At 32.8% G+C, this 12,977-nt stretch overlaps 1 protein-coding gene across 1 annotated transcript in view; it reads left to right on the forward strand.

Moving 5' to 3' along the window:
* Positions 1 to 12,977, forward strand: part of LOC143069312 (adenylosuccinate synthetase isozyme 1-like) — a 129,465-nt gene that overhangs the window by 96,268 nt on the left and 20,220 nt on the right. The window contains exons 8-11 of the mRNA XM_076243879.1: positions 161 to 284; positions 8,719 to 8,873; positions 9,833 to 9,957; positions 11,069 to 11,166. Of these exons, the coding sequence (XP_076099994.1) occupies positions 161 to 284; positions 8,719 to 8,873; positions 9,833 to 9,957; positions 11,069 to 11,166 (502 nt within the window). The remainder of the gene's footprint in view (positions 1 to 160; positions 285 to 8,718; positions 8,874 to 9,832; positions 9,958 to 11,068; positions 11,167 to 12,977) is intronic.

A 12,977-nucleotide genomic window follows, 5' to 3' on the forward strand; every position in this document is an offset into this window, starting at 1 on the left:
TAAGAGTCTTGACCCAGATTTCACAGTCCTATAAATATGCACATAGAAATTTGTATTTCGAGTGGGCATCAGTGTACTATGGACACATTTTTTGGATTTTTTTTTTTTGAATTGTGAATAGCAAACATTCAATGTGATATAATTACAATATTTTTGACAGGTGTACAGAGAAAGAGTTAGTCCCTTAGTAAGAGATACTGTTCCATTCCTACATAAAGCAATCAAAGATGGGAAGCATATTTTGATAGAAGGAGCACAGTCTACAATATTAGATATTGATTTTGGTATGTTATTGTATCATAATGGATTGACATAAGGGACGAAATCAAAAGATCAATGTAAGATAAAAAACTTAATTCAAATAGTTGGGGGGGGGGGGTTGAACGGCTGCAAGATTTGGTTATCCGACATTGATTTTTACAAATATCCATATGGGTCAATCAATTTTTCCCAAATTAAGTTAAGAGGGGGGTGGGGGGGGGGGGGGGTCAGTGAAAAAACTATGTGAATTAAGTTTTTTATTCTTCATTGAACTTTTGATGTTGTCCCTTAAATGATATTCAAACTCCTCAATTCTTTATGAATAATTGTATTTGTTTTATTAACCAGTTTTCTGGAGAGTCCGTCGGTTATTTAGATGGAGATGAATGGAGGGTTTGCAGGCGGCTGCTAAACAGTGCCTGTACTTTAAAGGAACTCAAGATCTGAAAAAAATTAAATTATGATTTCTTTTTGTTCAATCATTAATGAAAATAAAATAATAACAACAATTCTTTGTTAGCAGGCAATTTGGCACAATTTTGTCAAAATAAGAAAAAGAAATATCGCTGATGAGCAAATATGTCTTGTTAAATTTATTATCATGTGACCCTCAATTTAACTCATTAGCTACATTGAAAGTTTGAAAAAAAGGTGAACCATTTTGTTGACTGATTCTATCCACAAACAGGGATGATTCCACAATATAGCTAAGAGCTGTTTAGCGCCCTTAATGAGCTGGATGCCCCTAAAAAAAGTATTTGAATATAAATTCCCAATTCAGGAAAATAATATAAAAATGTTTTTTCTGGAAATATTTCCTTCACCGATTTAGGCAACTATAATTTAACATAGTTTTGTCGTCAAATATTTTAAAAATCTTTATAAGAATGCTGTCTACGATCACATTTTATTAACTGATTTAATTATGTCCACATGTGGTAAATGATTTTAGCAGCCGGATTTAATTAATAAAAATGTTATGGTAGTATTTGACTTTGTAAAAAAACAGATCGCCCAGCAGGTTAATAAAAAAGAGCAGATTTTGGAAGAGGGCAAATTCAAATTTGGATATAACATTCAGATGAATAAATTTTAATTTAATAAGTCCAATCTACTCAGAATCACATGAGTGAACAATTGATCACGTGACACAAATCAGAACGAGGTTGATCCTTTTTATAAGCAAATATTAACTTATTTTCTGAGGAAAATTTATTCGAATAATGGATTTAATTCTATGAAGTGTCAGGAAATTGTATTTTAATTTGGATTTATGTGAGAATAGAAAAACATATATCGTAAAAATACGCTTGGAAATTATAAATTAAAGATAATTTCTCTGTTATCGATTTCGAAAAAATCGAGGGCACGTGCTTTCCCCAGAAATGGCAGAGGAATTTACGATAGAACCTATCCAAGTGGAAGATAGTAATATATTTGAAAATCAAACAGTTATTTTGAATGATGATGGTTCTCTTCAAATTATTGGAGCTCCAACAGATAATGTAGCGAAAAATAGTGCTACTTCTATGTTTTCTGGAAAAATTAAAAAAGGAGGGGCTACCAGTACCGCTACATCTGACCAAACAAATAGGCCGGATTTACTTGGAATGTACCAGGAGCAGATGATCAATAATCAGAAACTTATTTTAGAACAACAGAGAAGAATTAACGCTCTGACTAAATCTGTTTCAGAGATTAAAAATGCATGTATTCAAAACAACAACAAACACGCACCTTCTACAACTTCCAGTATGCATGCGCGTAGCAAGGTTAGCAGGTCACCAAATGTAAATACAGCTGATAGTTTTTATGACAGCATATCGGAAGAAGAATCCGAAGGAGATTTTGAATCGTCAAGTGAAGATGAGGAAGGAGAACCAAGGAGAAAACATAGAAAAGTGGAAATTGCACCGACAAAGTTTGAGATGATCAAAAGAGTAGAAAGTGTTCTTTCCAAAAAGCCAAAATTAGGTCCTTCCGTACATGAGGAAATAGCGAAAATCGTAAACCAAGGATACGAGTCTACGGTAGACCATAGGAGCAAAGAGGTACAAGAGCTATTAGAAAAATACGTTAGACCTGATAATTGTGATTATTTGGAAGTGCCTAAGGTCAATAAAGTTCTATGGACTTCGAAAGAAACTGACAAACGTTTAAAGGACTCTGATCGAAATTTTCAGAGAACGCAAGGATATTTAGTGAATGGGATGATTCCTCTGATTTTGTTGATGGACAAAAGTTTGAAAAGCTCAACAGAGGAATCTGAAGAAAATTTCGAATTGGCACTTGATTCTTTGAGTATGTTACTGTATGCACACAGAGACATGTCTAGCCAGCGGAAAAGATTACTGACTCCAGCACTTGACAAGAAGTACTATGTACTTTCCAATGAAGGGGAAAAGATTTCATCAAAGTACCTGTTTGGGGAACAAGAAGACCTTGAAAAAAGAATGAAAGAAATTGATGATAGTGTAAAACTGGGGAAAAAGATTGGGTCTATTAAAGGGTTTGGCAAAGAAAAAACTAGAGAACCAGAGAAATCAAAGAGACAATAATAAGAGCAATGGTTTTAACAGTGGTTATAGCAGTGGTTTTAAAAGTTCTTTTTTAGCCAAACAGGCCCAGATGAACCGAGAGGGAAAGAAAAACAAGGAAGGCAAGGGGAATCTGGGCCAAAAGAAACACTAGTCACAAAAGATAATGTAAGTACTTTTATGGTTAATGAATTACATCATCTTAAAAATATACCTGCCAATTTTGTAGCAGGAAAAATTTCAAACTGTTTACCAGTATGGAAAAACATTACAAGTGATAACCTCTTGAGCATTGTGTCTCAAGGTTATCACTTAGAATTTGAGACTGATCCTTGTAAAAAATGTTCACGTAAAGAAATAAAATTTAATGACAGTGAGCAACTCATTATTGATGACCTGCTATCAAATTTGTTGAATAAAAGTGTTATTGAACCATCAGTTTGGGGAAGTTGTATCTCACTATAAATGAGGGTTACAAATAGTCTGGATTAGTGTCATCCTGGTTTGCCCACTTTTAATTACATTTATATGTAAACATAAAGGGAATTGTTGCTTTAACAATTGGACATTGGAGAAACTGAAAACATACCCGCTACAACTTCATTTACAGATTACGTGACAGGGTTTTGGGTTGAAAACTGCCGCTTTCTATAGAACCACTATTAAACAGAAGGACCCTGCACCATGCACAAATCACCTGGAAGGATGGCACAACAAACATAAGAAGCGACTCGAACACGCCCACCCAAACATCTACGAGATCATTGAGCTACTGAAGAGGACAAAGGCACTAACATAATGCAACATTATCCAGTATGCAGCAGGAGGAACCCCCCCACCTTAAAGTCGACCATACAGAGTAATAGACACCAGACTCATATACAGATACCAACAAGGACCCATCAACGTGGTAGAATACTCTGACGCAACATCCCATCTTCTCCATTTGAACTGAACAATGAAGTGAATTATTGTTAATTGTGACTTTGTAAATATATTAAATGTTTTGTTACTTTTGATGTTTATATAAAAGATTGTGTCTCTTATCATTTTACATATATAGTGCCCTTATTACTGTTTTGTGCTTAATTATTTCCTAATGCAATGCATTTATAAAATTAATTAATTTGTTAAATAAAGTTTGCAATAAAAGAGAACTCAGTGTATAAATATATTTCTATCATGAAAATCATTCAGAAACTAATGAACATAAATTTTATAACTGAATATCATTTTTTAGTTATTTGCTGTATATGTATGTTGAATTAATTGATTGAATTGATATTAAATTTCTGAGAAAAAATATTTGATTTTTTATTATTTTTCTATACAAAAAAACAACCTGAATATCTAGAAAAACACTTACAAACTATATACCTAAGTTGGAACAGACTATACAATTGTATGCTCATTAAACCTTTTGTCTTTTTTGTTTTCTTAACTAATAGATAATTGGTTGAATTAAAAGTGGGCAAACCTAACCCGAATAATTCATTCGTTATATTCCGCTAATCTACGAAGGCTACATTAATGCCTGAACGTCTTCCTCGATAAAGACCGTCAACCGGAAAATTCACACCACTATGCAATATGGGAATTTTTTACTAAGTTGGCAGCTAAAGAAGGAGGAGTTCCGAATGTTAATTGATGTTAAATGATGTGAACTGATGTTAATTGATGTTAATTAATTATTATCGGATTTGTGTTAATTGAACACTAGTGTTTGGTAAGACAATTACAAAACAGTTGCGCAGACTCATTATCCTGATCACAGCCGATTGGCTCTCTTTCACAGAGAGCAGGCGACGCGGCCAATGATCATAAGGAGTTCAAGCCCTCGTGTGGGAGAAAATCGGACACGGAAAGAGCTTGAATTATTCGAGTTAGGGCAAACCAGAAGTAAAGGAGGAAATTGCAAAGTAAACATTGACTGTTGTAAATTGTAGTGACAACACTAACTTACCCATGATAAAGTGATCAACAGACCATCAAAGGTGTTAATTAGGCCATAAACATGTCACCTAAAGAAAACAGTAATATAAACAAATGCTATAAACATATCTTGAATTGTCAAATAATTCTTCTTTGTTTTCAAAATTCCAATAGAGAACATACCTTTTATAATTGTATAAATAAACCAATTGTTCAAGACGTTTCGGCCATTGGCCTTCTTCAGTTGTTTATTAGTCCTCTAAACTACATGGCTGCCATTTTTTTTTTCAATCATTGAAAAGATGTTATAGATAAATAATTCTTATCAAAATCAAGCCCAGCATGACATTATAATTTCCCATATGTATGAGAACTGTGAGGATATAAAATGAACACTTTATCATACTAGCATATCCATACAGGAAAACTGACTTTCATCGATCAAAAATATTTGTTAAGAGAATTAAAAGATCAAAAGTTGTACAGTTTAGGTTATTAAAGATTGAATGGGTATAATCCTGCATGTGGTTGTAGTTCTGTGACTACTATTACAGTATTCTCAGATTTGGTGTAATTCGATATATTCTCTAGATCATATCAGTAGTCAAACCTACGGATGGGGATCTTTCAATGTCTTCTTCTTTCAGTTTCCGCACTCCATCATAATATTGATGAATCTGTGCCGTGCATTTGGACAATGGTTGTTTTTATTTCTTTGGACACTTAAATTTGTGGATAAAGTAATCCACAAAAACCATGAAAATTGGTACCCCAGGAATAAAAGTACTTTCACAGTATTTGGATTAAAATTAATGTAAAGGCCAACTTCATTTGTAGACGATACACATTTTCTAAATTTGCAATAAGTGCTGACCACTAAATGTAAAGGTCTTACTACGTCATAAGAACATATTTTCCAAATTTTTATATGACTGCAAAAACATTTAGCTCTCATGTTGTGGTCGTCGTAAGACTTGTTTAGTTTCCGGACAATAACTTTAGTTTTAGTGAATGGATCTCTATAATTTTTACCAGAAGGTTCAATACCACTAAAGGAAGGTTGGGATTGATTTTGGAAGTTATGGTCCCAATAGTTTAGTAGTTAGGGGCCAAAAAAGGGGCCCAAAATGAGCATTTTTGCAGTTTTCAAACAATAACTTGTGTTTAAGTGTATGAATCTCTCTGAAATTATTCCACAAGTTTTCATACCATGAAGGGATGGTTAGTATTGACTTTTTGGGATATGGCTCAAAATGTTTTGGAATTAGGGGCAAAAAAGGGGATAAAACTAGGTTTTTCTGGTCAATGGATAATTAAGACAATTTAAAAGCAGTGTACGTAAGGAAGGTAATTCAAAAACATTTAACATACAATGTTGGGTATTTTCAGATAAACCTCCCTTACACTTTTGGTAAATTATGTATAAAGGAATGTCAGGTTTTGAACTAATTGCAAAAAAGGGCGGTGGTAGTAGTTTTCAATTTTTTTTCTCCCAAATTTTTGAAAAGTTTGAAGAAGAAATCTTTAATTGCACAATATTGTGCATTAGATTTGTAAGATCTTGACATTTTAATGTGTCAGAAACTCATATGTCAAATATTCGATCACAATCCAAATTCAGAGCTGTATCAAGCTTGAATGTTGTGTCCATACTTGCCGCAATTCATGGGTGTGGAAATATTTGCTGTGGGCACTTGTCCCTGGGCAAGTAAAACTGTAAATTTCACTTGTCTGGAAAAAAAGTTACTTGCCCTGATGGTCCCAATAAATATTGATGTATTTCATTGTTAGCTAATACATAATTCTTAGCACTGTTTTGCATCACAAGAAAATGAAATCCATTTGTTTAAATGTGTAAAAATTTTGGATAGTAGTTAACATCTATGGGACAGAAACCTTACAGCAAATCAACTAATGAAATGACATGTAAAGGTAATTTTTGTAGCATTTTTTAAAAAGAATTGTAGCCAGTAGGTACGTATAATGATATATTATTTAGAGGACAGTGAGTGAAGAAATTAAAATTAAATAATGGATAAACTATTGATTTTTTTTTTGGTTTTTCTTTCAACTGACACTTGTTTTTTTGTTTATAATTGTCTTAATGGGCAATTAAAGTATCCCTTCTATTTACCACTCTGACAACAAATAATGTTGACCTTTAATCTAAAAATATAAAGACAAAAAAATATTTTATTTTCTGAATTTCCATCCTAGATAGCCAGGTGCAATCTGATAGTGATAGTCACAATGTCTGAAATTCTCGCTTCCGTATTTTTTTAAATACTCCTTATTATCCATTTGCTTTTTCATTTTTCTACTCTACTCACTACTCTTTTTGTCCTGCTTGTAAACTTTTTTTATAAAGAATTTATCAACGATACAAAATCATATAAAATGATACTTCCGGTGATGATGGATAAAACCTAATCGAGGATCCCGGGTCAATGGTCAAAACCAATGCAATGTTACGCGACTCCGGTTCGCATACTTATTTTTATCTATTTTGGTAATCAATCTATTTCCGGTATTATGTAATATTTAACGTCATGAACATTGTTTTTACTTGCTTACCATTGATTTATTTTACATAAATTAAACATCTTTATACATTTTGAATTTATTCTATAATTTTTTGTTGGATTTGAACTTTGTCTTTTATAATTTTTTACTTGTCCACGGGCAACCCAGACAAAAATAATTACTTGTCCGGTTGTTCAAATGTACGAGTCGGGCGAGTTGGGCATATCATTTCCACACCCCTGCAATTGTTCAGGGTTTGACATCTGCGGTCGTATAAAGTTGCACCCTGCGGAGCACCTGGTTGATAAGTGCCAACCGTTTAATACAAATATTGTATACTACAATTCAATAAGTGCCGACCTGCCTACCTGCCAACCAATATATATAATACTAAGTTTTACACAGTCAAAAAAGATCCAACATGTCTTACTTTAATGAACTATTTAATAATAAGTCATAAAGATTTACTCATTAAATATTCTACTCATTAAATATTCCTTCTGCTGGAACTATGTACCCTTATACACTACTTAACCAATATCAAGTTGTGATAAACAATTTAAGCAACACTGCCACAGTTTTCATTATGTTTTCTATTAACTGTCTTTAATGCTTACAGTGCTTTGGTTTGTTTGTTATACTGACAAAGTCAATGGGGACTTACAGTTTGCACTCTGTCCATCTGTCAAATCAATTTTGCACACTTTTTTCATCAAGCTTGAAGAAATTAATTTGTTATTGGGTATATTACAAGTAACAGATCAAGTTTGAATTTTGTTCTGCTCTGATGATTTTGAGCAGAATTATTGTCCGTTGACTTTGATTATTACTCAAATAATCAGTTTTCTGTTCTTTTTTTCGTCATTCTTGCGGATATTAATTTGATACTTAGTATGTTGTTTTATCTTGACAAGTTACATTTCAAGTTTAAATTTGGTTCATGTTTGATCATTTTGTGCAGAGTTATGGTCCTAAGTAATCAGTTTTCAACACTTTAATCATGCTTGAAGATATTGATGACTTGATGTCTGTTATATAGTTTACTCCATGTCAAGTTAGAGATCAAGTCTGAATTTTGTTATAATACAGTGAATTTAATCGGTAGGGGACTATTATGTATTCCCATGCAATCTCACAGAATGCTTGTTTGTCTTAAAATTGACAGAAGTCAACAGCGTAAAGTACTCCTCTATAATTACTTCATGGATAACTGTTAACAATTTCCATGTACTTTATTATTTAAATGCTTGACAGGAAAGCAAGAAAAAACAAACTTGAAATGTATAATTGACTTTGACTTATTACGGCAAGGACCCAAAAGTCAATAGAAATGTAAAAACAATTTCTTCAAACTTAAAGCAATAAAATATTCACTGTCTTGGGGATCTTTAAGGGTCAGTGGGTAAACTACAAACAGACACTATTTTGATTTAAGCCTAATTTTGTATACTTTATTATTTTACAGGCCTTTATCCATTTGTGACATCATCTAACTGTAGTGTTGGGGGTGTTTGTACAGGACTAGGTATACCACCTCATGTCCTTGGTGAAGTGTATGGAGTGGTCAAGGCTTATCTCACAAGAGTTGGGGGAGGAGGATTCCCAACTGAACTTATGGATGTAAATATAACTGAGTAAAAACTCTTCTTTTTAAGTCTCCTCCAGAATAAGTCAAAGACTTTGCACTCTGTCCGTCTATCTGTCTGCCTGTCCATCTGTCAGTCAGACAAATCAGTTTTCCAGACTTTTTCTTCATGCTTGAAGATATTGATTTGATATTTGATGGATTGTATTTCTCGTAACAAGTTTAATTTTCATGATTTTATGTTTTCTCATAGTTCAGTAAAAGCCTTTTCCCTAGAATTGTTTTTTTTTTATGAAATACTTATTAATTACTAGATTTCTGATCAAAGGGAAATAACTCGATCGCAAAAAATTATTTGGGATCAATGCAATGTTCACTGGAAAAAAATCTTTACCCAAGCAATTTGATTTATGTTCTTCAGTTATGTCCCTTTATAACGTTATATGATATTTTGTTTCCGTTGTCTTACTTAAGTTTGTCTCAACTAAATTTAATGAAATGTATATATATAATTATTACCTCTTAACTCGGTTTATGTTCAAGTTTTGGAAGCATCACTTTTACTGTTCTTAGTTATGTCCCTTTATTATATTATTTTATATGCTAGTGGGGGCATCATCTGTGTCCCCTTACCCTTCAGGAGCACCTGAGATCACCAACAGTTTTTGGTTGGGTTTGTGTTACTTAATCTTCAGTTTTCTTTGTTTTGTCTTTTGTTATATTATTTGTCTTTTTTTCTATTTTAACCATTTTTAAAACCACTTTCAACTTTTAAAACATCAATTTTCAGAAAAGAAAGTGAGACATCACAGCGTGTATGCTCTTGTTTAAGATGACAGAGAGAAAATACAAACAGAAAAAAGAAGATTAACTAAAAAGTTATCTTCATCATTCCTTAAACATATTCTTTCAAGGTCGATGGATTTCATTGTTAGACATACGCATAAATCAAGGTGAGCATTTTGTTAATTTTTTTTTTCTAAAACTACTACAGGAGACTGGAGACTTGTTGATTAATAGAGGACACGAATATGGTGTAACTACAGGTAGAAGAAGACGTGTTGGATGGTTAGATATGGTGATGTTAAACTTTTCAAATATGATAAGTGGATTTACTGGGTAAGTTTATATGGTGACATGCCAAAAGTGATTGACACATATAATTAAGGATTATCCTGACTTCTTGTGAAGGGTATTAAGACCTTTAATGAAGAGAAACTGCCTTAACCTTCGTAAGTTGCATTGTAAATATAGCCAAACCAAGCCTCTTTGGGGAATACTAAATGTTTTATTTTTTTAATTTTTTTTTTCATCAAAATCTGAGGGTGATCTCAGGTCCTCTGGAAGGGTAAACAGATCCTGCTCCAGATGTGACACCTGTCTTGTTGCTTATGGTATTACAAATCTGGTAAATAGTCTTAATTTGAAAGGTCACATTAGTAAAAAGAGAAGAGTATTGTAGTTACAACATAAGAAACATCCGATATCATTTGTGAAATGGTTATTCCATAACGATCAACCAACTCTTGATGGCGTCTGTAAAATTTACGAAGGGATGATTTCAATTTCACAATTTGCAATTTTTGGTTTAATAACTTCCTTGTGAGTAGCAATCCCCTATCAAGGAAATCATGACAGGAAATACAAGCCTGGAAATATCCTTTCAATTGGGAGATATATACTCCATATGCAGGCGCTGCTGGAATGTTGCTACATAGAAATGGAAAGTTCACAATTGGGAAGCTGAAATCATCTCTTTTGTCGTAAAGTTTTGTTTTCAACCGACCCTCATTGTCAATTTCTAGATGTAAGTCAAGATATGAGGCAGACTTAACTGTATCTGCAGTAACCCTTATCTCTTATTCAATGGGATAGATGCATTCAACATAGTCACCAAATTTTGTATTATTTAGTGATATTATTTAATGATCTATATAGCGGAACTTGAATTTAAAGGATATTGCTAACTTATAATGTGTCATTTATAACTTGAATAATGTGTTCAAACTTGCCCCAACTGTTCATGATTTTGACCTCTGGAGTCATATAAGGCTGGGCTCATGGAAGAATTTTATTATATGATAGATGGATAAATTGTTGTATAATTGATGTATTTTATGAAACTAAATGGAAAATGGTTTTTCGATGGGTTGATATTTGAATTCTGGTGAGAATTGGAAATGAAAAACTAAGCAATATAACCTACTTGGAGCTTTTTAATTTATTTCAGGATTGCCATAACAAAGCTTGACATTTTGGATATCTTTAATGAGATCAAGATTGGGATAGGATATTGTCTGAATGGGAAAAAATTGGAAAGTTTTCCAGGTAAATTTATAGTATAATTTCTGTGTGTTGGCACTTCAGAGAAGTTGAATTAGCCCTGCTCACTAAAAACAACTTTTTGTTATGCTTGTCTTGCATTGGATGGAAATTGCTAAAAGAGACATTTTAATTCTGCTATTATTCCTTGCAGAACTAAAGAAACAGGTCTGACTTAACTTCATGTTTTTAATCCCCATATCTAAGTTACCCCTGTCCCATTAATTGTATTAGGTTATTTAAGATTCTAACAGATTAAATGCTAGGCCAAAAATAAGATTTTCAGACCAATCAGGCAACCCATTGTTGAGTTGCTACCCCTGAATTGGTAATTTTATGAAAAGTTTGCAGCTTTTGCAAGGGTTGTCAATAATATTTAAAGTAGTAGGTTAAATAATAAAAGTAACAGACAACACTGGCGGACGGCTTAGCCGTTCGACACGACGAGCTTGCTCGTTGTCCTTCACGGTGAGGGGTCTGGGGCCGCTTAAGGCCCCCAGATTTTTTTTAAAAATGTTGCAAAATCCTGCACCCTTGGGGGCTCCTGAACTCTTAATTTTGTTCTTTGCAAACACCATTTTTTTAATGATGATAAGGTAAATGAGCAGCAAGATGGTCATATTTTCTATAAAGTTGATCACATATCATCAAGACTTTCAGCTAACAAGTTATTGAAGTTGTTTGCGGATTTTTGAGGAAAATAATGAAGACATGACTCTGTAAGACATGGTGATCATTCAGGAAAAGATTAAAGGGGGTAGGTCCGGTAAGGACCGATTTTGGCCTCAAATTTCAGGTTCATCTGACGAAAGATTTTGACCACTTTTTAAACACTTAAGTGTCTATTTTATTTGAATCAATTAGTTTTTGTGAAAGATTTTAACTGATTTAGTCATTAAAAACGATCCGATTCAAGCTCAAATATGAAAAATCTACCAAATATGCCGAAAAATGTCACTTTTCAGATGGTTTTTGTCAAAAATGAAAGTGGCTGCATCCGTGTTCATCCATAACCTTTATATATGTTATGAATTATCATAAAATACAACTTACATTTCAATATTAAGGATGAACACGAATGCGGCCAATTTCGTTTTACAGGAAAACCGTCTAAAATTTGACTAAAATGCTAGAATTTTGAAGATTTTATTAGTTTAGCATGACTTGATGATGTTAGTACCCGATATTTATGCGTTGTATTGTAAAAAACAGCCCATATATATGTAGCAGAAGCATTCTACTGTCCAATAATAAACTAAAAGTTTACATTTTAACAATTTTGTAAAACTGCTATATTTTGGGGCCAAAAAAGGGTCTTACTTGACCTACTCCTTTGATTTTATTAGTTGAAAATATTTTTAATTTAACTGTAGACCTGGAATTATTCAAATAGTTCTAACCCATAGGAAACATTTTTCAGTATTAATAATTTCAAATACTTATCACAATAAATCAAATGATGAATGCAATGGACTGTTGTTTAAAGGCAAAAAGGATGCACTTTGGTGAAATTACAATAATCTAGAATTTAAAATTGATACCATAATTCAGAAGAGCATTAGTTATAAGAAGCAAACAAAAGGAAAGAAAGAAATCTAAGATCTGCTTAAATTTTGGTATTAAAATGACTTTTTGTGAGTTATTAATTGAAGTCTTATATATAAGAAAGGGAAAATGGGGTCATCATGGTCATGGGTCAAAATATTTTACCCTGTATCAAAGAAAAAAAACAAAAATTAAACATCTGACAGAAATTCCAGAACCTGTCCTTGAATACATAATGCAAGACTCACACTTCTTTATAATCATACAAAATC

This window comes from Mytilus galloprovincialis, chromosome 3 (genome assembly GCF_965363235.1).
Source record: "Mytilus galloprovincialis chromosome 3, xbMytGall1.hap1.1, whole genome shotgun sequence".
Lineage (NCBI taxonomy): Eukaryota > Metazoa > Mollusca > Bivalvia > Mytilida > Mytilidae > Mytilus > Mytilus galloprovincialis.